The 24,469-nt window shown below is 44.7% G+C and overlaps 1 protein-coding gene across 10 annotated transcripts in view; it reads left to right on the top strand.

Annotated features, from left to right (window-relative positions):
• The first annotated feature begins 3,762 nt into the window (after positions 1-3,762).
• EEF1AKMT1 (EEF1A lysine methyltransferase 1) overlaps positions 3,763-24,469 on the top strand; it is a 38,901-nt gene continuing 18,194 nt past the window's right edge. For 3 of the 10 annotated variants that reach the window (XM_062194528.1, XM_062194529.1, XM_062194527.1), the window contains exons 1-2: positions 21,906-22,034; positions 22,595-22,757. In XM_062194528.1, the coding sequence (XP_062050512.1) occupies positions 21,985-22,034; positions 22,595-22,757 (213 nt within the window). In that variant the 5' untranslated portion in view covers positions 21,906-21,984. The other 7 variants (XM_062194531.1, XM_062194530.1, XM_062194533.1 and 4 more) reach the window with 7 other exon arrangements.

Here is a 24,469-nt window from a genome sequence, read left to right as displayed (position 1 = left end):
TCTGTTGGGTTCAGGTTGGGGCTTGTGCATTCAAGGTAATCTCGAATGGCAGTTCCATTTGACTTTATTTAGGTGGAAGTAAAGGGGCTATCCACTGAATTTAGCCAGCGGATTGTTTGCTGGGAAATCCCACAGAACACAGAGCAATAATGGCAATATCACTCTCAGGTCAACCACATAGCATTCTACTGAACCATAAGTTATATTATTTTGAATTGTGTACTTTATAGTCCACACTGGTGAGATACTATGTGATACTTCAGTAAATGGATACATTGTGTACAGTCCAATCTCAGTACATTACATATAGCTACTCAAACATTTAATATTTGTTTATGGTGAAAACACCCAAAACTCTATCTTCTAGTTTTTTCTAAATAGAAATACATGTTACATAAACATTTTCTATAGTCACCCTGCTCTGCAATGGAACCCCACAACTTCTGACTCCTATCCAGGTATGACTTATATCCACAAACCTACCTTTCCCCATCGTCCTCACTCTTCTAAATTATTTTTGCCATCTAACGTAAGAGACAACTGAGATTGCTTGAGTGAAGAAAACGGAAGCACAGAGAGTTTAAACAGGGATGTGCTAGGTAGTTTTGCTCTTACATTTCGATAATGTTCATTTGTGCCTGCTTTGCCAGGTTAGACTTCAGATGCTCCATTTAGTAAGCCCAAGATGTGTTGAGAAGTGGAATTTTTCATTTGTACACCTACTTATAACTGCACTGCTCTGGATGATTGATAAAATATGGCAGATTCTCAATAAATTCCACTATAATTAATGATTTTTTTTTTTTTAATTTTTGACAGGCAGAGTGGACAGTGAGAGAGAGACAGAGAGAAAGGTCTTCCTTTTGCCTTTGGTTCATCCTCCAATGGCCGCCGCGGTAGGCGCGCTGCGACCGGCGCACCGCGCTGATCCGATGGCAGGAGCCAGGTGCTTCTCCTGGTCTCCCATGGGGTGCAGGGCCCAAGCACTTTGGGCCATCCTCCACTGCACTCCCTGGCCACAGCAGAGAGCTGGCCTGGAAGAGGGGCAACCGGGACAGAATCCGGTGCCCCGACCGGGACTAGAACCCGGTGTGCCGGTGCCTCAAGGTGGAGGATTAGCCTGTTAAGCCACGGCGCTGGCCAATGATTGTTTCTAAGAACACATTTTCCTTCATTAAGTAACTATGCTGACACAAAGTCTGATACCTTATAGTCCTTAGTCATTTTTAGATACTGTTAAATCTTCACATTGTTACAATGTGATCTTGTGCTAGCCACAACCATCATATTGGTCTTGTGATAGAGTTCTTACTATTTCCTGTATCATTTTATATTTTTAATTTTATTTCTTTGAGAGACCAATTGAAATCTTCCATTTGTTGGTTCACACTGCTAGTTCAATTGCCTGCAGTGGCTGCGTCTGGGCCAGGCGGATGCTGGAAGCCCAGAACTTCAGGTCTCCAATGGGGTGACTGGAATGCCTCGCTGGGTACACAATAGCAGAAAGCTGAAAGCAGAAACAGAGCTGGGACTCAAAAACCAGGCGCCCTGAAACAGGATGTGGGCATCCCAAGAGACATCTTAGTCACTGCAGCAAACTCCACATTTTTTTAATTAATTTTTTAAAAGATTTATTTGAACGAGTTAGAGAAGGAGAGGCAGAGGAGAGAGGTCTTTCATCCAGTGGTTCACTCCCCCAATTGGCTGCTATGACCGGAGCTGAGCCAATCCGAAGCCAGGAGCCAGAAGTTTCCTCCATGTCTTCCCATGCGAGTGCAAAGGCCCGGGGTCTTGGGCTATCTTCTGCTTTCCCAGGCCACAGCAGAGAGCTGGATCAGAAGTGGAGCAGCTGGGTCTCGAACCCACTGCACCACATTAAGTTAATTATTTTTTAATTTTTTTAATCTAAAAGGTAGGCATCCAGAGAGATCTCATCCACTGCTTCACTCCCCAAATACCCTTAAAGCTGGGGCTGGGCCAGGGTGTGCATTAGCTGAAAGCTGGAATTTGAAGTGAAGCCAAGACTCCAACCCAGGCATTCCAGTGTGGAGTAGAGGCTTCATGAGAGCAGCCCAACGGCCGTGCCAGCCAGCCCACGCACTTGGGCCATTATCTGCTGCTTTTCCCAAGAAGCTGGATTGGAAGTGGAACAGCTTTGACTCAAACCAGCACTCCTTTATAGGATGCTGACATCACAAGTAGCCACTTAACTCTGCACCGCAATGTTGGCTCCTGATGAGCCCTGTTAATACTGTCCAGTGACTACGGGAATTTTGGAGCGGACCATTGAATTGATAACATCAGTGAGTTCAGTTTCTGCTGACAGATGGAAGCAGATGGAAGATCTGTTTCTCTTTGAAACTCTGCCTTTTAAATAAATCTTTAAAATTTTTAAAATAAAAATGAAGTGGTTGAAATTGTGAAAGATCTACCTTTACAGTTGACCAAAACTAATTTTTTTAAAGACAGAATTATTTACTTGAGAGGTAGAGTTACAGACAGAAAGGGAGAGACAGAGAAAGAGGTCTTCCATCTGCTGGTTCACTCCCCAAGTGGCTGAAAGCTGGAGCTGGGCCGATCTGAAGCCAGGAGCCAGGAGCTTCTTCCTGGTCTCCCATGTGGGTGCAGGAGTCCAAGCACTTGGGCCGTCTTCTACAGCTTTCCTAGGTCATAGCAGAGAGATGGATTGGAAGTAGAGCAGCCAGGATGCTGGCGCCACAGGTGGAGGCTTAGCCCACTTCACCACAGCACCAGCCCCTAAAACTAATTTTAACATAAGCTTTTCTGTTAAATTATAATGGAAGGCATACTTTTAGGTATGAAATGCTACTTCTTTAAAAAAAAAAAAAACTGCCATAAAAGTTTGTTACTGTTTCTTGGTTAATTGGTTTCTTTAGATTTATTATTATTATTTTTTACTACTTTGCTGTGTTACACCTGGTTTTGAAATATTTGGTTTAATAGGCTTATCAGTTCAAAGCACTGAATGTCAAAATGAAGCATGGGTTACTATTGACTGGAAACAGTACTTGGAATGGAAATTATGCTACACCAAAAGTCATGAACCTGCATCGTGAACTACTTGAAGGGCATCATTTGGCAACTGAATAATTCATTTAGAACCACACCTTATGGCAGAAAGGATTTAAAGCTGCTCAGCAGAATTTATAAAACCCAACAGGATCATGAAATTGGTCAAGAATGGAGGAAAGAAGCAAGAGCACAGCAGATTGCTTGCCTGGGGGAATGGAAAACAAATACATCACTTCTGATTTGGTAACTGCCGAGGTGGAAGGAAATCTTAGTTTCAATAAATGCCTGTGTGTGACAAGAACAGTGCCTGGCGTTTGACTTTTTTATTAAGGTATATTTGACATGGTGCAACATGTTTTAATATGTACTGGTCAATGAACTAAACACTGAAGGCTGTGAAAGACTACTTTTGGAAGAGTTTCTAATCCTGTAAATTTTATAAAGCCTCAATTTAATTTTTTAGTGAACCTACGAGTATTAAGACAAAAGAAGCCTTGGTTTAGAACTTCCATCTCCCACTGCAAAACAGTGGATTTAACTTATATCTAATTAACACTTTTCTTTTAACAATGTTTATTTTGCCTCCATTCTGGACGGCAACTTATGAGAACAAATAGCCCCAAAGCAGGCTCGATTAGCAACAGGCGTCTCCGCAGCGGAGCTCAAGCGCTTCCGGGAAGCTGCCCGCCTGGCGGAAGCGGCTGCGGAGAGGCTCTGCGCCTGCGCGAGCGCGGCGGCGGCGGCGGCGGGCTCTTCCGCGTGCGCCGGCGCAGCTGGTGAGTGCACGGCTCCCGCGCGGAAGTGGGGTGGCGGGCTCCGGTGAGGAGCTTTGGAGTGGTTGTCCGGGGTCTAGCCCTTTGTCCAGTGCAGTCGTGGAAAACGGGTAATTGGACGGAGCTGGAGGATGGCGGGCGTGCGCCTCGTGGTCGCCGGCTCCCGAGCCTCAGGCAGTGCATGTGCTGGGGGCGAGGATTAAGCTCCCAGACCGCTCTCCCCTCGGAGCAGAGGGGCCGCTGGCCTTTCCGTCTGTGACCGCTCGCGTGCGGATGAATTCCGTCTGAGACATGCTGGCTGGGTTTATCTACTGCTCCTCGTGGGCAGCCACAAGCAGCCCCTGTGGGGCGAGGACCCCGGGGCAGGTCTCCTGCTGGGGGTGGGGGTGGTGCAAGGCTAAGTGCTTAACTGGTGAGGTTCAGGGTGCAGTGGGCGTGGGGAGCCGGATGTCAGACCAGAGGCAGTCTGGATGGGGTGTGGCTCCACGGGGTGAGGGGCGGGCGTGCGTGTCCAAACTTTGCACATCGTATTTCACTGTGAATTTTACCTCAGTTGTTGGGGTTTTTTTGTTTAAGTTAACGACAGCATAAATAGAATTTTAGAAAGAGGAGGAGAGGAACTGTTTCAGGCAAGATGAAAAGAAAATGCAGTGTGGGCACTTTGCTGGAAGTTGCCTGGATTAGGAAAAGATCATAGAGCACATCTGGGCCATTCTTCTCTACACAGGAAGTCATCGCTGACTAACCCGGGGGGTACCCTTACCCTCGATTTTACTGAGGAGGCTGGGATGAGGCCTCTTCCCATTAGATCACACGGTCTTGACCCAAGTTTGTTGCAGAAGGCAGTGTGATACTCTGTGAAGTGATACAGTATGGTGATTTCGTGTAAGTACGTCGGATACGTGGACATTGAAGGGTTATGGACTGCAGGCCATTAGGAGCCTGCTACCGCTGCTCAATCGTGTGCCCGCCCCTTTCCATCTTTCTGTAATGCTCTCTCTGCTTCTCAAGCCCGCTTGCAGTACGACCTGCTACTGTCTCCTCTTTCCTTTCGCCCCTCATTCGTTGTCTTCGTTCTGACCCCGTGTCACTGACCAGCACTCCTCTAATAGGGCTCTCACCACATAACCATGCTGGTTTCTCCGGCTCTGCCCGGGGTAGGATTTCTCAACCTCTGCACCGTTGACGTTTCTGGCCAGGGGATTGTCCTTCCTTGCGGAGGGCTGTTCTGTGAATTGTAGGAAGTTCAGCAGCATCCCAGCCTCTACCCACTGGGTGTCCGTAGCACTTTATCCAGACACTGCTAGATGTCCTGAGGGATAAAGTGGCAGGAGCCAGGAGGTTCTCGGTGAGAACCACTAATCTAGGGTAGGAGACACGGAAGGCCCAGGGTCAGTTTAATAACATAACACCGTTCTCCCAACTCCTTTGGACTTGAAAATCTTTTTCTCAACATTTTCACAAACTCACTTAGAATAGTTAAAAATAGTAGTGACTTTTTTTTTTTAAAGTATATTTAATAACAGGTAAAGTGGCTATTTTTAAAAATCAATTTTTCTCCATTGAGCACTTAAGGCACTTTTTTAAAAAAAGATTTATTTATTTTTACTTGAAAGGCAGAGTTACAGAGAGGCAGAGGCAGAGCAAGAGAGAGAGAGAGAGTTCTTCCATCTGCTTGTTCACTCCCCAGATGGCCATAATGGCCAGAGCTGCGCTGATCTGAAGCCAGGAACCAGGAGCCTCTGCGGGTCTCCCATGCGGGTGCAGGGGCCCAAGGACTTAGGCCATCTTCTGCTGCTTTCCCAGGCCACAGCAGAGAGCTGGATCGGAAGTGGAGCAGCCGGGACTCGAATCAGTGCTCATAAAGGATGCTGACAATGCAGGCAGCGGCTTTACGCCACAGTTCCAGCCCCATGATGGACTTTTGAACTCCCTTTAATAATACAAGAAACAGATGTTTGGCCTTGTATTGAAACAACCGCATCCCACATCGAGCCCCTGGGTTCGATTCACAGCTCTAGTTCCTGACTCCAGCTTCCTGCCAGAGCAGACCCTGAGATGCAATGGTAACGGTTGAAGTCACTGGGCTCCTGCTACCCCTGTGGTTGACCTGCCCTGAGTTCCTGGCTCCCAGCCTCAGCTTAGCCCAGTCCTAGAAATGTGGGGAGTGGACTGATGGATGGGAACTCATGTCTCTCTGCCTCTCAAATTAGAAAAAAAGTAGGAAGCAATCCATAGTTGCTCAAATTATAGTCCCGTACACTTTCCATGTGTTCTTCTGTTGCCATTTAACATCCATCTTATTTACATTATTTATAGTCTGTTGCTGCCTCACTAGAATGTAAACTCTAAGAGAACAAGGACTTTGGGTCCCATCACCAAGCACAGTGCTTAGTACATGATAATACCTTGGTTTGAAAAAAAAAGATTTTTTGATTTGCAAAGCAGACAGAGACCTTACATCCAGTGATTCACTCCCCAAATGCCTGCCGCAGCTAGAGCTGGGCCAGACTGAAGCCAGGACAGGAATTACCTCCAGGTTTCCCACAAGAATGGCAAGGATTGGAGTGCTTGACCCATTGCCTCCAGCCTCCTAGGATACACATTAGTAAGTGGAAACTGGATCATTGAAAGAGCTGGGTCTCAAACGAGGCAGTCCAATTTGGGATATGTGTATTCCAAGCATTGAGTTAAGCCTCTGCACCAAACACCTGCCCAATATTCTTCAGTAGCTCTTTGGAGTTCATATTTTGTATTTGAAGTCAACTAGTTTCTTTGCATATTTTATTTCTTTTTTAAAAAAGATTTATTTGAAATTCAGAGTCACACAGAGAGAGGAGAGGCAGAGGTAGAGAGGCAGAGAGAGAGAGGTCTTCCATCCACTGGGTCACTCCCCAGTTGGCTGCAACAGCCGGAACTGTGCCAATCTGAAGCCAGGAGCTTCTTCAGGTCTCCCATGCGGATACAGGGGCCCAAGGACCTGGACCATCTACTGCTTTCTTCCCAGGCCATAGAGAGAGCCGGATTGGAAGTAGAGCAGCTGGGACTTGAACCAGCACCCATATGGGATGCCAGCACTGCAGGTGGCGACTTTACAAACTATGCCACAGCACCGGCCACACATTTTTATTTTTCTGTCAGTTCTTTCGATAGTATTGTGCAGCCTTGACCAGGAACTGATATACACTTCAACATTGCCAGGAGACACTGGATTATAATAATCTCTGATTCTTTTCCTGAATGAAAAGAACACTCAGTCTTGAAATATCAAACCAGAATGTTGCTTTTTAGTAGCTTGCAGATTGGTTTGTCATATTTTCTCTGTCTTCCTCATTCAGCAAGCATACAAGCTAATCTTTGGAATTTCCGCTTGGAAATTCTCTGGCCCTGATGTACTTTCCTAAAAATGTGTTTGTGCTTATCAAAGTAAACTAGAATTATGAATCTAAAGCCTTCGTACCTCCAGGCATTCCGAGCTACAGATACCCTTGTATTGAATTACTTTATTTTTAATTCTAAATATATAATGTATATCTATAAAGGTAGATAGTTCATCTCTTTTTTTGCTTCCTATACAACTGTAGAACTAAAAAGTCTCAGATTTATTGCAAACAAGACTATCAATGAAATTCAAATTAATATTTTATTGGGAAGTGTTTTTTGCTGAATTAGTAAACAATTATTTTTGAAATGAATGTTCCTAATCCACACTGAACTGTGTAATGAATCAGTTCTCTTACTGCTTGTTGCAAATTTATTTGCTCTGAATTCCCTTTCCCCTTTCTTTCTTTTAGAACCTATTCTTAGATCCCAGCTTAAAAATCACCCTTTCCAGGAAACTTTCCCTGACAAACTCATAACAGTCACCCAGTCAGATTCCAATTTTTATTATGGTAATATGCCAGAGTATTAACCATCTTTAAGAAAACAGGTCAGTAGTGTTAAGTACCTTCTCATTGTTGTGCAACAATTATCACTATCCATCTCAGAACTCTTGATCTTGTGAAACTTAAAAATCTATACCCATTAGGGGCCGGTGCAATGGCTCACTTGGTTAATCCTCTGCCTGCAGCACCTGTATCCCATATGGGCGCTGGGTTCTATTCCCGGCTGCTCCTCTTCCAGTCCAGCTCTCTGCTGTGGCCCAGGAAGGCAGTGAAGGATGGCCCAAGGGCTTGGGCCTCTGCACCCGCATGGGAGACCAGGAGGAAGCACCTGGCTCCTGGCTTCAGATTGGCGCAGCGCTGGCCATAGTGGCCATTTGGGGAGTGAACCAACGGAAGGAAGACCTTTTCTCTCTGTCTCTCTCTCTCTCACTGTCTATAACTCTACCTGTCAAATAAATAAAAAATAAAAAAATAAAAAAACTATTCCCATTAAACAACTCCCTTTTCTCCCCTCCGTCCAGCTTTGGCAAGCACCATTCTTTCTCCTTCTGTGCATTTGGTACTCTGGATATAAATGGAATTACATAGTGTGTGCCTCATTGTGAGTTCTCTTAGCTCACAAGACTCAACCATATTTTAACATGTCAGAACTTCCTTTATTTCCTATTTTTTTATATCCTTTAAAAATTTTTTTATTTGACAGGTAGAGTTATAGGCAGTGAGAGAGAGAGAAAGAGAGAAAGGTCTTCCTTCCATTGGTTCACTCCCCAAATGGCTGCTATGGCCTGCTGTGCCGATCCGGAGCCAGGAGCCAGGAGCCAGGTGCTTCTTCCTGGTCTCCCATGCGGGTGCAGAGGCCCAAGCACTTGGGCCATCCTCCACTGCCCTCCCAGGCCACAGCAGAGAGCTGGACTGGAAGAGGAGCAACCGGGACTAGAACCTGGCACCCATATGGGATTTCGGCGCTGCAGGCGAAGGATTAACCAAGTGAGCCAGGGCACCAGACCCACTCTTTTTTAAAATGTATATACTTGAAAGAGTAACACAGATACAGAGAGTGAGATTTTCCATCCGCTGGTCCAATTCTCAGATGTCTGTAACAACTAGGGCTGGGCCAGGCCAAAATTAGCAGCCTGGAATTCAATCCAGGTCTCCCACATGGATGGTAAGAACTCAATCACTGGGGACAGTCGCTGTGGTGTAGCAGGTTAAGCGCCCTCTGCAGTGCTGACATCCCATGGAGGAATCAGTTCTGGTCGGCCCCTGCACCCCCTGGGAGACCCTAAGGAAACTCCTTGCTCCTGCCTACGTATCAGCCCAACTCTGGGTGTTGCAGCCATTTAGGGAGGGAACCAGCAGATGGAAGACCTCTCTCTCTCTGTCTCTCTCTTTGTAACTCTGCCAAACAAATAAATAAATAAATCTTAAAAAAAAACAAACAAAAACTTGATCACTGGGCCATCATCCTCTGCCTTCCAGCATGCAGAAGTGGAGTGGGTGGGTCTTGAAATGGCATTCTAATATGGGATTTGGGCAAACCAGCTGGTGGCCTAATCTGCTGTACCACAACAACAGAACTTATAGACTAAAATTGCAAGAATACTATCTTTTTATAATTAACCTCGTGTATTACCTTTACCAAGGTCTTTTATTTATTCTTAAAATTTCAAGTTACTGTACAGTGCTATCTCATTTCAATCTATGGTATTCTTTTAGCATTTCTTGTAGGGCAGGTATAGTAATGAACTCCTTCAGCTTTTATTTATCTGGAAATGTCTTAATTTCTCCCTGTCTTTTTTTTTTTTTTTTTTGGACAGGCAGAGTGGATAGTGAGAGAGAGAGACAGAGAGAAAGGTCTTCCTTTTTGCCGTTGGTTCACCCTCCAATGGCCGCTGGGGCCGGCTCATCACGCTGATCCGAAGCCAGGAGCCAGGTGCTTCTCCTGGTCTCCCATGGGGAGCAGGGCCCAAGCACTTGGGCCATCCTCCACTGCCTTCCCGGGCCATAGCAGAGAGCTGGCCTGGAAGAGGGGCAACCGGGATAGAATCCGGCGCCCCAACCGGGACTAGAACCCAGTGTGCAGGCGTTGCAAGGCGGAGGATTAGCCTGTTAAGCCATGGCGCCGGCCTCTCCCTGTCTTTTGAAGGAAAGTTTGCCAGATGTAGGATTCTTGGTTGATTTTTTGTTGTTTTAGAATTTAAATCTATTTGAAAGACACATCTTCCATCCACTGGTTCGTTTTCCAAATGCCCATATCAGGCTTGGTCCAGGCTGAAGCTGGGAGTCTAGAACCCAATCCAGATCTCCTACGTGGGTGGCAGGAACCCAAGCACTAAGTCATCCGACACTGCCTCCCAGCATGCATGTTAGCAGGAAGTTGGATTCAGAAGCAGAGCCAAGACTTGAATTCAAGCACTCCAGTATGGGATGTGGGCATCCTGAGTGATGCCTTAACCTTTGTGTAGAATGCTCCTTCCTGTCTTTTGTTTTGTCTTCACCTTAAGTAAATCAGCCCATGGCCTTCTTGCCTTTGAAATTTCCAGTAAAAATCAGTTAATAATGTTATGCATGATTAGTCACCTGTCTTGCTGCTTTGAAGAGCTTTTTTTGGCTTTTGACCATTTGATTATAATACCTTTTTTTTTTTTTTAAGATTTATTTGTTTGAAAAGCAGAGTTTACCCAGGGAGGGGGAGGGGAGGGAGGGGGAGGGAGAGCAATTCTAAATATATACCAAATGAGCAATTTAAATTATGTGAAGCACAAGGTCTGGTGTTGTGGTGTGGTGGGTAAAGCCTCCACCTGTAATGCCAGCATCCCAAATGGGTACCAGTTTGTGTTCCGGCTGCTCCATTTCTGATCCAGCTCCCTGCTGATGACCTGGAAAAAGCATAAGAAGATGTGGAAAGTGTTTGGGCCCCTGTACCCACGTGGAAGGCCCAGTTGGGGTTACTGCCTCCTGGCTTCAGACGGGCCCTGCGCTGGCTGTTTTGGCCATCTGGTGAGTGAATCAGCTGATGGAAGGTCTCTTTCTTTATGTCTCTCCTTCTAACTCTGACTTTTAAAAATAAATAAATATATTACATGGTGCATGACGTTAAAACTGATGAAACTGAAAGAAGAAACAGACAAATCTGTAACTGTAAGTGGAATTTCCCATTTCCTGTCTCAGCAGTTCTGTCTGGTAGTCTCCCAACTAGTAAATGGGAAATCAGCAAGATGTAGAAGAACTTAATACCCTCAACAAAAGGATCTGTTCACATTTCCAGAACCCGTGACCAATAATAGCAGAATGCACATTCTTTGCAAGCATCCATGGAATATTATTCACTATGACCACATCATGGGCCATTAACAACACTTTCCAAAGTGCTAAATTATACATGCTAGAAAATAACAGGAAACTAAGCATCATACTTCTAAGTAACCTATGAGACAAATAGAAGTTCTCAAGATAAACTTAAAAATAGATTGAGCTGAATGAAAATGGGCAAAAAGCACACATATTTGATGGGATTTTGCTAGAAGGGAAATTTAGATCGTTTAACTTGGAAGAAAATTCCAAATAAGTACTCTAAACTTTCACCTTCTAAAAAAAGTTAAAGAAATGCAAAATAAAAAGAATACATATAAAGCAAAATGTGCATTGGTCCCTGCCACTTGGGTCCTCGGGAGATCCTGATGGAGTTCCCGACTGCTGGATTCAGCCTGACCTGTCCTCAACTGTTACAGGCATCTGGGGAATGAACCAGCAGATAGAAGATCAATGTCTGTCTGTCTGTCTGTTTCTTTCTCTCTTCCTCCCTCCCCCTTTCAAATAAATAAAACATAAGTTTGTTTGTTTGTTTGTTTGTTTGTTTTTAGAATGTGTGCATGTAAAACTGGTGAGGTCTCAATGAGCTCTGTGGAGTAAACTGATGTCACTTTCCTGGCTTTACTATTGTACTGTGGTTATGTCATTGTTGCCACTGGTGAAAAACAGGTGAAGGATACCTGGAACCTCTCTGTGTTATATTTGCAACTTTGTTGAATCTATAGTTATTTCAAGATAGAAAGCTTAAGAATGAAAATTAAATCAGAAGGTAGAATATTTATCTCTAAATTGTCAGATTTCTTCCCCAAAGATTATACCAGTTGAAACTGTTACCCAGGAGCCAGCATTGTAGCACTGCTGGTAAAGCCACTGCCTGTAATGTCAGCATCCCATGTGGGCAACAGTTCAAGTCCCAGCTCCTCCATTTATGATCCAGCTCCCTGCTAATGCACCTGGGAAAGCAACAGAAGATGACCCAAGTGCTTGAGCCCCTGCCACTCATGTGGGAGACCCGAATGTAGTTTCAGGTTCTTGAATTTTGCTTGACCCAGCCCTGGCTGTGGTGGTCATTTAGGGAGTGAACCAGCAGGTGGACGATCTGTCTGTATCACCCTCTCTCTTTGTAACTCTGCCTTTCAAATAAATAAATAAATCCTAAAAATAAATGAATAGACTCCAACCCAAATTAGAGAGCATGCCAATACTACATTTTCATCAGTATTAAATATTGCCATTATTTTATTAACTTATTTTAATCTGTCTACTCTTATTTTGACCATCTGTTTCCCATACTGAGGATTTATAAGCTAGCCAAAATACCAATAAATCATTTAGATGCCATGATTCATTTGATGTATACACAGATGAAATTTTACTCAGAAAAACATCAAAACCTGTACACACAGATGTTCATAGCTGTTTCCTAGCCAAAAGCTTGAAACAGTCCTAATGTCCTTCAGTGGATGGCTAAATAAATTTTGCTTACCAGTGTTAAACCGAAACTCAAGACTGAAGTTTCCCCGCAGTATTCATAATAGGATTTATTGAGCTGTTACAGATGCTAGCCAGAAAAGTGCCAGGTCCTGGGACAAGTCCCATAACTTCTGCACCTAAGAGCACAGAGCATTTTTATAAGGAAAATTGGGGACAAGAAAGCATAAGTTGTTTATATTGAACCTACACTGGCTGTAAATAAGAGGGGTGGGATAATGTGAACTGGGGGAAGTTTTGGGGTAGGAATACAGTCCACAGGAGAAGCACTTGTTGCTTTTTTATTGCTTGTGGTTATTGTCCCAAAAGTTCATGTGTGACCTGTAGGTGGCTTTGCCTGGGGATTATAGTGCCTGGCTTTTAAGTCAAGGTTTGAACATACATTCAGCAATATGGAGCAGATTTTTGTTTCTTTTGGCCCACAATTGTTAACGGACTATTTCTTCCCTTATTTATTCCTCCTCCATCCTCTGGCCCTGGTAATTAAGCTTGGAACATCTCAGCATTTTTGTTTTATCACCGGTATGCCAGTTTCTTTAACGCCTACTTGGAATTATGCTGAATCTTAGTCAATTTGGTGAGAATTGATACCTTAGTAATACTGATTGTCTCAGTTCACGAACACGGTACATCTGTCCTTTTATTTAGGTTTTCTTTCATTTCTTTCAGCAGTGCTTTGCAGCTTTAAGTATAAAGATCATTCAAAATATTTATGTTAAATATATTCTCATGTGTATTTTTATGTAATCGCTTTTAAATTTCATTTCCATTTATTTGCTGCTAAATACAGACATGCAAATAATTTTCTTTATCAACCTTATACTCTAAAAATTTTATAAACTCTATTAGTTCTAGCAGTTTTTGCTCTTTTTGAGACTGGTGATGCTTCCTTAGGATTTTTTAAAAATAAGCTTTATTTTATTTTAAGATGTATTTATTTTTTGTATTTATTTGAAGGGCAGAGTGACAGAGAGAAAGAGAGATCTTCCATCTGCTGTCTCACTCCCCAGATGCCCTTGACAGCTGAGACTGGGCCAGACTGAAGCTCCACCTGGGTCTCCCACATGGGAGGCAGTGACTCAAGTGCTCAGGTCATTATCCACTTTGTTCTCAGTGGCATTAGCAGGAGGCTGGATTGGAAGGAGAGTGGCCAGTACTTGAATTGGCGCTCCATTATGGGGTGTGGGTATCCAAAGCAGCAGCTTAAACCCACTGTGCTACAACACCCACCTCCAAACAAACTTTATTTTAGAATTGTCACAGGTTTACAGAAAAATTACAAAGACAGTACAGAAGCTTCCAACATACCCTACATCCAGTTTTGCCTATTGTTAACGTGTTAGTGTGATACCTGTGTCACAATTAATGAAGCAGTATTGATACATTTATTAAGCAAAGTGCGTATTTTATTCAGATTTCCTAAGTTTTTACCTACCTCTATTTTCTATTCCAGGATCCTATCCAAGATCCCATGCTACATTTAATTATCATGTCTCCCTAGGTTCTTTTTGCTTGTCATAGCATTTCAGGCTGTCCTGGTAGGTTTTTTTTTTTTTTTTTTTTTTTTTACAGGCAGAGTGGATAGTGAGAGAGAGAGAGAGAGAGAGAGAGAGAGAAAGGTCTTCCTTTTTGCTGTTGGTTCACCCTCCAATGGCCGCTGCGGCCAGCGCATCTCACTGATCCAAAGCCAGGAGCCAGGTGCTTCTCCCAGTTTCCCATGCAGGTGCAGGGCCCAAGGACTTGGGCCATCCTCCACTGCCTTCCCGGGCCATAGCAGAGATCTGGCCTGGAAGAGGGGCAACTGGGACAGAATCCGGTGTGCCGGCGCCACAAGGCGGAGGATTAGCCTGTTAAGCCATGGCGCCAGCCCTGTCCTGGTAGTTTTGAAAGGTATTGGTCAAATACTTGGTAGAATGTTCTTCAGTTGGAATTTGTTAATGTTTTCTCATGATTAGATCAGGGCTATAGGTTTATTGGGAGGAAGACTGAGGGGGTGAAATACCATTCTCATCACAGCATGTAAAGGTATTAACATGAATTACCGCTGCCAGTGTTGACCTTGATCACCTAGATATCAGTAGTGTCTCTAAAGATTTTCTCTGTTAACAGTTATACCCTTGGTTAGGGATATTTCTTCCTTTCCAATCTGAATTATTTTCTCCTGTTGTCCAAAAACATAAGGCCAGAGTTAAACTTAGTATTAGTCTTCTTAGAGATGCCTTCTTTTTCAGGTTGAGTAAGTTCCCTTTATAACTGGTTTGCCCAGTGTTTGACATGAGTGTTGACTTTCTTTTCAAGTGCTTTTGCAGTAACCAGGCAAATAATCATATGGCTTTTCTCTTTTATCCTGTTAAAGCAGGAGTCAGCAAACTTTTCTGTAAAGGATCAGATAGTAACTATTTTTGGCTTATCTCAAAAGCAGCAGTAGACAATGCATAAACGAAGGGATGTGGCTGGTTTCCAGCATGCTTTGTTTACAAAGACAAACTGCAGTCTGATTTTGCCTAGGGGCCATGGATTCTTGACTGTTGTATTAAATCATCTTTGTATTCCCGAAATAAACCACATTTGGTCAAGACATATTATCTCTTTATAAGACTCATTTGCTGGTGTCCTGTAAAGCATTTTTGCTTCTGTGTTCATGTGGAATATTAATCTGTAATTTTATTTTCTAATAATTGCTGAAAAAAAAGTTTACATTTCTGTTAGGCTTATGCTAGCTTCATAAAACAAGTTGGGAAGTATTTTTTCTCTTTGTTCTAGAAGAGTTTATATAAAATTACTATCATTTATTCTTTTTTTAAGATTTCATTTATTTACTTGGGAAGTGGCCAATTGGGGAGTGAACCAGCGGATGGAAGACCTCTCTCTCTGCCTCTCCTCTCTCTGTGTAACTCTTTCAAATAAATAAATAACTCTTTAAAAAAATAAAGAGTACATTAAAAGGACTGTACTGATTTGGGACATGCTCAATCCCAAATTGACTTGTCCAAATGGTGGAGTTAGAAATGTGCCAGGGGATTCTAATACAATCCCATCAAGATTGCATGTACCAATGCCATCTCACTAGTCCAAGTGATCAATTTCAGTTCACAATTGATCACACTGATAGGTCTAAGAGTCAAAGGAATCACACAAACAAGACTAGTGTCTGCGAATACTAACTGATAGAATAAAAAAGGGAGAGAACGATCCAACATGGGAAGTGGGATACACAGCAGACTCATAGAATGGCAGACGTCCTAAACAGCACTCTGGCCTCAGAATCAGCCCTTAAGGCACTCGGATCTGGCTGAAGAGCCCATGAGAGTATTTTAGGCATGGAAAGCCAAGACACTCTGGCAAAAAAAAAAAAAAAAAACAAAAAAACCCAAACAACAACAACAAAACCCAGACCTAACTGAAAGATCTGTGGGCGTGAGATCCCAGTAGAAAGAATGGGCCATCAAAGAAGGAGGTATCTTTCTCTGAAGGGAGGAGAGAACTTCCACTTTGACTATGATCTTGTCTAAATAAGATCAAAGTCAGCGAACTCAAGAGGCTTCCATAGCCTTGGAAACTCATGACTGGAGCCTAGGGAGATTTGTGACGCCATAAACAAGAATGTCAAATTGTTAAGTCAACAAAAGGAGTCACTGTGTACTTACTCCTCATGTGGGATCTCTGTCCTTAATGTGTTGTCCAGTGTGAATTAATGCTATAACTAGTACTGAAACAGTATTTTACACTTTATGTTCTGTGTGGGTGCAAACTGATGAAATCTTTACTTAATATATACTAAATCGATCTTCTGTATATAAAGATAATTGAAAATGAATCTTGATGTGAATGGGATGGGAGAGGGAGCGGGAGATGGGAGGGGTGCGGGTGGGAGGGAAGTTATGGGGGGGGGAAAGCCATTGTGATCCATAAACTGTACTTTGAAAAATTATATTTACTAAATAAAAGTTTAAAAAAAAGATTTTATTTATTTACTTGAGAAGTAGAGTTACAGATAGTGAGAGGGAGAGACAGAAAAAAAGGTCTTCCATCTGCTGGTTCACTCCCCAGATGGCCACAATGGCTGGAGCTGTGCCGATCTGAAGCCAGGAGCCAGGAGCTTCTTCCAGGTCTCCCATGTGGGCACAGGGGCCCAAGGACTGGGGCCATCTTCTACTGCTTTCCCAGGCCACAGCAGAGAGCTGGATTGGAAGAGGGGCAGCTGGGACTAGAACCCAGCGCCCATATGGGATGCTGGCACTGCAGGTGGAGGATTAACCTGCGCCACAGTGCCAGCCCCCTCCATCATTTATTCTTTTTTTTTTTTTTTTTTTTTTTTTTTTTTTTTTTAGACAGGCAGAGTGGACAGTGAGAGAGAGAGACAGAGAGAAAGGTCTTCCTTTGCTGTTGGTTCACCCTCCAATGGCCGCCGTGGCTGGCGCGCTGCGGCCAGCGCACCGTGCTGATCCAATGGCAGGAGCCAGGTGCTTCTCCTGGTCTCCCATGGGGTGCAGGGCCCAAGGACTTGGGCCATCCTCCTCTGCACTCCCTGGCCACAGCATAGAGCTGGCCTGGAAGAGGGGCAACCGGGACAGAATCCGGCGCCCCGACCGGGACTAGAACCCGGTGTGCCGGCGCCGCAAGGCGGAGGATTAGCCTGTTGCGCCACGGCGCCGGCCTCCATCATTTATTCTTTAAATGTTTCATAGAATTCCCCAATCAATCTTCTCAGCTTGGTATTTTCTGTTTTTAGGGAGATCTTTCAATAAATCCATCTATTTTTGATAAGTGGAGAATGATTTCTTAATCACATAATTTAGTTTTACCTGCTTTTGTACTTTTTATAAATCCATTATTTATTTATTTATTTATTTATTTATTTTTGACAGGCAGAGTGGATAGTGAGGGAGAGAGACAGAGAGAAAGGTCTTCCTTTTGCCGTTGGTTCACCCTCCAATGGCCGCTGCGGCCGGCACATCGTGCTGATCCGAAGCCAGGAGCCAGGTGCTTCTCCTGGTCTCCCATGCGGGTGCAGGGCCCAAGCACTTGGGCCATCCTCCACTGCCTTCCCGGGCCATAGCAGAGAGCTGGCCTGGAAGAGGGGCAACCGGGATAGAATCCAGCGCCCCAACCGGGACTAGAACCCGGTGTGCCGGCGCCGCAAGGCGGAGGATTAGCCTGTTAAGCCACGGCGCTGGCCTATAAATCCATTTTTTAAAAACGGTTTTGCTTATTTGAAAGGCAGAGTTAGAGAAAGAAGGAGAGATAGATCTTCCAAATAGCCACAACAACTAGGGCTGGGTAAGCTCAAAGCCAAGAGCCAGTAGCTTCTTCCAGGTCTCCCATAGTTTCTGCTGCTTGCCCAGGAACATTAGCAGGGGGCTGAATGGGAAGTAGAGCAGCCAGGGCTTGAACCAGTGCTCATATGGGATGACGGTGTTGCAGGCAGTGGCTTAACCCATAGCACCACAATGCTGGCCCCAAATCTAATCCTATAGTATCCCTTGTGTTGTTGCTTCTTGCCGTCTTAGAGGGAAACTGCAAGTTCACACAGGGCTTATTTGTATTTCTGGCTTAGCTTGTGTGACCAGATGTTTATTAGCAAGATTTTAAACAGAGAAGTCTTTGATGAAGAAAGGAAGAAAGAAATCAACAAGCTACTTGTACTTAGTGAAAACACGTCGGTTGTTAGTAGTTCGTACATGCAATTTTTGTTGTTTGAAGGATCTTAAATGGAATGGCTAACTCTCTGATTTTGAAAAGGAGGACAAAAGCAACATCTAGCAGACATTTCTCAATTTAAATGACTGCACAGCACATTTTGTTTTGGGTGTTTTTTAGGTAATTTTTCTTTTTTTGTCTAATAGCAAAAGTTTTTAATTTTACTTTTCATTTAGGTAAATTTTTTTTTTTTTTTTTTAGGCAGAGTGGATAGTGAGAGAGAGACAGAGAAAGGTCTTCCTTTTTGCCGTTGGTTCACCCTCCAATGGCCGCTGCAGCTGGCGCATCTCGATGATCCGAAGCCAGGAGCCAGGTGCTTCTCCTGGTCTCCCATGGGGTGCAGGGCCCAAGCACTTGGGCCATCCTCCACTGCCTTCCCGGGCCATAGCAGAGGGCTGGCCTGGAAGAGGGGCAACCGGGATAGAATCCAGCGCCCTAACCGGGACTAGAACCTGGTGTGCCAGTGCCACAAGGCAGAGGATTAGCCTGTTAAGCCACGGCGCCTGCCCATTTAGATAAATTTTAAAAAAATTATTTTCTTTTAACTTGAATGATGGAGACACAGGCAGAGAGAGATTTTCCATTTGCTGGTTCATCCCAGATGCTTCCAGTAGCTGGAGCTGTACCAGGCAGAAGCCAGGAGCCTGAAACTCAGTTTGGGTCTTCTACATGGATGGCAGAGACCCAATTACTTGGGCCATCACTTGCTGCCTCCTAGGGTACACATTAGTAGGGTGTTGTTATCAGAAGCAAAGTTGAGACTCAAATCCAGGCACTCCAATATGAGATTTGGGCATCCCAAGCAGTGTTGCATTTGCTGTACCAAATGCCCGGCCCTGCTCATCACCTTTTGAACACTCTTGCCATGCTTGGGGAATTTCTTATGTTCTGAGTCCTGCTTTCAAAGCCTCCCTTGCTGTAATGGCTCAGGCACATGCCCTAGACCCCTGCCAATCAGAGACACCCGTACAATTCTTCCAGCAGGAAGAGCATGAAGCAAGGTGAAAAGGCTTGGCATCTCAGCCTTCATATTGTATTTGTTTCTTTTGCCGCATTAATCTTTGGGTCACACTGCTTCTGCTCAGCCCTGCATGTATACGTCAGTCACTGGTGGAATTCTGCTTGCAATCTGAGTTTTCTGAAAATAGGTCCTTACGTGGAGCTCTCCTGCTCCTGAAGAGATAAGGAGGTAAGCGCAGAAATAATGCTTACTTGTGCAGAATTTACTGGTGCAACTTGACCAGACCCCTGTCTCCAAAGTCAGTTAACTGGAGACAGGGGTTCACAGCTCTTCCCAGGCCCTTGCTGACATCCAGAATCTGCGGCAATCCCTCATTTTTGACCTTACCCTCCTCCTCCCCTTTTCCTACTATTTGTCTTGAAAACAGTCTTTATAGAGGCCAGCACTTGGTGTAGAAGGTAAAGCTTCTGCCTACAGCACTGGCATCCCAAATTGGCGCTGGTTCGAGTCCTGGCTGCTCCATTTCCGATCCATCTTCCCATTAATGCTCCTGGGAAGGCAATGGAGGATGGCCCAAGTGCTTGGGCCCCTGCATCCACGTGGAAGACCCAAATGAAGCTCTTGGCTTCAGCCTGGCCCAGCCCTAGCCATTGCAGACATTTTGGGGAGTGAACCAGCAGATGGAATATTCTCTCTCTCTCTCTTTCTCTCTATTTCTACCTTTCACATAAATAAATCTTTAAATGAAAAAGAAAGCAGTCTTATAATGCCTAGGCAAGATGGTTTTCTTAGAATGCCAGGCCCCCGTTCCCTCCTGTTGCCAGCACTTTGTATAAATTTGCTTTCTTTGCTTTAAACTTCACCCTTGAGTTATGAGCTTTTTCATGCAGTGGACAGATGAACTTGTACTCAGTAAGGAGCTGCAGGAGGAGGCTCCTGAATAATTTTTGCTGATTTTCAACACATCACTTACTGTGAGGCATAGACATATTTTAGAAAGCAAACAGCATGCTGTTTTTTTTTTTTTTAAGATTTATTTGGGGCCGGTGCTGTGGCGCAGTGGGTTAACACCCTGGCCTGAAGCACCAGCATCCCATATGGGTGCCAGTTCGAGACCTGACTGCTCCACTTTCCATCCAGCTCTCTGCTATGGCCTGGGAAAGCAGTAGAGGATGGCCCATCGGATGGAAGACCTCTTTCTCTCTCCCTCTCTCTGCCTTTCCTCTTTCTGTGTAACTCTTTCACATAAATAAATAAATAAATCTTTTAAAAATTTATTTATTTATTTGAAAGGCATAGTTACAGAGAGGCAGAGAGAGAGAGAGATCTTGAATCCGCTGGTTCACCCCAAGATGGCCATGACAGCCGGAGCTGTGCCATTCTGAAGCCAGGAGCTTCTTAGTCTCCCACACGGGTGCAGGAGCCCAAGGACTTGGGCCATCTTCTACTGCTTTCCCAGGCCATAGCAGAGAGCTGGATGGGAAGTGGAGCAGTTGGGACTCGAATTGGCACCCATATAGGATGCCGGCACTGCAGGTGGTGGCTTTACCCTCTGTGCCACAGCGCTGGTCCCAGGATGCTGTTTTTTGCTCTTAGATAACTTTTGATTCAGAAATGTGTTTGGTACCTGTGTGGAAAGGAATGAGACCTCCCCCAAAGAGAGGTCTGGTCTTTGTGGTAACTCCTGTGATTACCCAAGTGATACAAGTATCTTTGTTGCTTGTGATGGGCCCTTCAGCACAAGATAGTTTATACTAATGAAGGACTCAAGGAGAGCTTCTCAGTCCAAACGTGGAGAGGGTGGGGCTAGAGACATCAGTTCCATGAGCATTTATTCCATTAATCATGCCCATGCAACAAAGCCCCAGTAAAACCAGGACTTTCAAATAAATAAGTAAATCTATTTATTTATTTATTTTTTGACAGGCAGAGTGGACAGTGAGAGAGAGAGACAGAGAGAAAGGTCTTCCTTTACCGTTTATTCACCTTCCAGTAGCCGCCGCTGCGGCTGGCGCACCATGCAGATCCGAAGCCAGGAGCCAGGCACTTCCTCCTGGTCTCCCATGCGGGTGCAGGAGCCCAAGCACTTGGGCCATCCTCCACTGCACTCCTGGGCCACAGCAGAGAGCTGGACTGGAAGAGGGGCAACCGGGACAGAATCCAGCGCCCTGACCGGGACTAGAACCCTGTGTGCTGGCGCCGCAGGCGGAGGATTAGCCTATTGAGCCACGGCGCCGGCCAAATAAATCTTAAAAAAAAAAAAAAAAACAAACCCAGGACTCTGAAGCTCAAGTGGACTCCGGGTTGGCAGCCCTTCATGCCTGTATCACACATCATGGCAGGAAGGTGGCAGGCCCTGAGGAGGATGGTCACAGTGCTCTCCACATCATCTCCTTGGCTGCTCTGATTTGTGTCCGTGCCTTGCAGTAAATGTAACCAAGAGCATACTTGCTTTCAGGCACCTCTGTGAGTTTTTCTAGCAAGTTGTGGAACATGAGTGTGGTTCTGGGAGACCCACATTATGTCAGCAGTCTTGGCAGACTGGGCCAGCTGGAGAGCTGTACCTAAAGCTTACAGCTTGGCTAATTCTGGGTAGTACCCCAGGAAGAGGTCTTTGTGCCTGGCTGTCACTTTCTACAGAACACCTGCCTTTTTTCTCCTGGTTTTGTCTTCCCTTTCTCTTTATCCCTTTAATTTTTCATTTATATTTCATCCATCCTTTTTCTATTGATCCTTCTCATCCCCCAGTGACACCCATGAGCTTTAGTTAACCTGAACAGTGACACTCAACCATAAAGTGATACTGATTCAGAGACTCTACAGTGGGATGTCTGCATATGACCACTGGGTTACCAGAAGAAATCAAGACATCTTTAGGTATTTATAGTAATATTTTTCCCTTCAAGGAGTCTTAAAAACCTGAAAATGTAATTTGTAAAATCTGAGCACATTTTTTTAAAGATTTATTTGAGAAGTAGAGTTATAACAGAGAGGAGGAGAGACAGAGAGAAAGATCTTCCATCCACTGGTTCACTCCCCAAATGGCTGCAGTGGACAGAGGTGGGCTGATCCAAAGCCAGGAGCCAGGAGTTCTTCCGGGTCTCCAAGCACTTGAGCCGCCTTCTACTGCTTTTCCAGGCCATTAGCAGGGGACTGGATTGGAAGAGGAGCAGCCAGGACATGAACTGGCACCCATATGGGATCCTGGTGCTGCAGGCAGAGGCTTAACCTTTAACGACACAGCGCCAGCCCCAAAATCTGAACGTATTTGAAAGAAAAACCTGCATTTGTTGAATTATGGTTCAATAGAAGGCCTCTGTCGGGTTTGGCCGCAGGAGTTTGAATCCTTGCTGTGAGATAAAATTCCTTTTAATTGTTATTTGGTGGGAAGGGGAAGCAAAGTCTGCACAGCACCTTTCTCTACTCCTTATCTACAGATTGTACACAGGTGGTGACATGAGTGACACAGAAGATGACGATACTCCTCAGCTTTCTTCCCACGCCTTAGCAGCTCTCCAGGAATTTTATGCTGAGCAGAAGCAACAAACTGACCCAGGTGCACATGATAAATATAACATCGGAATAATAGAAGAGAACTGGGTAAGTAAATACATTCCACATTCATTAGGAAGTTTTAATGTGGGTCCTACTCTGGCCTAGTCCAGTGTTTGTGTCCCTCAGTTCCAAAAGCTCTATCACCTGTCATTTGGAGCTGGTACTGTTTCCGGGGGAGTGAAGGCAGAGAGCATTCACAGAATATTTAAGGATGGTACTGAATGCAGGTTTTGCTGTTTCTGCCTATCAGGCTGCGATCACAGGAGAGGGCTTTTCAGATGGAAGGACAATAGGACATTATGTCCAAAGCACATTTGTGCTGCTTTCTTGCATAAAGATACATGCTGTTGGTTTGTTATGAAGCTCAACAATTCTGGGAGAAAGAGAAAAATGTATCATTGCGGGAAATGGGGTAATTGAACTTAAGGATGCAATAAACAGATTAATGGGTGGGCATTTAGTCTAACTGTTAAGATACCACTTGGGATGTCTACATCCTATATCAGAGCACCTAGGGTTCAAGTCCCAGATCCACTCTGATTCCACCAGCTTCTTGCCATCCTAGAAGGTAGCAAGTGGTTGCGTCCAGTTGCTGAGAGACAGTTTTTAAGAAGGTGTTAATAGTTTCTAGTATATAATACATATTTTAGTTCTCTTTTTAAAAAGTAATTATTTAGGGGCCGGTGAAAGCAGTAGAAGATGGCCCAAGTCCTTGGGCCCCTGCACCCACGTGGGAAAACTGGAAGAAGCTCCTGGCTCCTGGCTGGGAGTTCAACTGGCCTCCGTATGGGATGCTGGCACTGCAGGCAGCGGCTTTACCTGCTACGCCACTGTGCCGGCCCCTCAAATCAGTTTTTTAAAACATTGGGGTGGGCGCTGTGGTGCAGCTGGTTAACACCCTGGCCTGAAGCGCCAGCATCTCATATGGGTGCTGGTTCGAGACCTGGCTGCTCCACTTCTGATCCAGCTCTCTGCTATGGCCTGGGAAAGCAGTAGAAGATGGTCCAAGTCCTTGGACCCCTGCACCCACGTGGGAGACCCGGAAGAAGCTCCTGGCTCCTGGCTTCAGATCGGTGCAGTTTCGGCTGTTGTGGCCGATTAGGGAGTGAACCATCCAATGGAGATCTCTCTTTCTCTGCCTTTCCTCTCTCTGTGTAACTCTTTCAAATAAATAGATAAATATTTTTTAAAAAATTGAGAAAATCTCCCAGGAAATGGAAAAAACGTGATATCATGATATGAAGTATTGTAAAACATTTGCAAATGAAACCATTATACATTTATGAACTACAGAAAAGAACTATCATACTATAAGGAAATGCAATTATATTACTTGGCTCAGCAGTGCACACTGATCATTGTTGCTAATCAAAACTTTGGGGCGAAGTATACTGAGAGGGTGAAGGAAATGGGGAAGGTGTGTTTGAAAGAGCAAAATCCTCATCTTCCATAATAAATATGTAACATATGAAGTGGATTACTCAAGAAACAGTATTTAATACCTAAATTTGGGGCTGGCATATTGGCATAGTGGATTAAGCCGCCACTTGCAATGCCAGCATCCCATACGAGTGCCAGTTCGAGTCCTGGCTGGCCCACTTCCAATCCAGCTCCCCTGCTAATGTGCCTGGGAAAGCAGCAGAAGATGGTCTAAGTGCTTGGCCTCCTGGCACCCACATGGGAGACTCAGAAAAAGCTCCTGGCTCCTGGCTTCAGCCAGGGCTGTGGCTATCTGGGGAGTAAACCAATGGATGGAA

Source organism: Lepus europaeus, chromosome 6, assembly GCF_033115175.1.
Source record: "Lepus europaeus isolate LE1 chromosome 6, mLepTim1.pri, whole genome shotgun sequence".
In the NCBI taxonomy this organism is placed as follows: Eukaryota; Metazoa; Chordata; class Mammalia; order Lagomorpha; family Leporidae; genus Lepus; species Lepus europaeus.
This window is presented reverse-complemented; position numbering and strand designations above follow the sequence as displayed.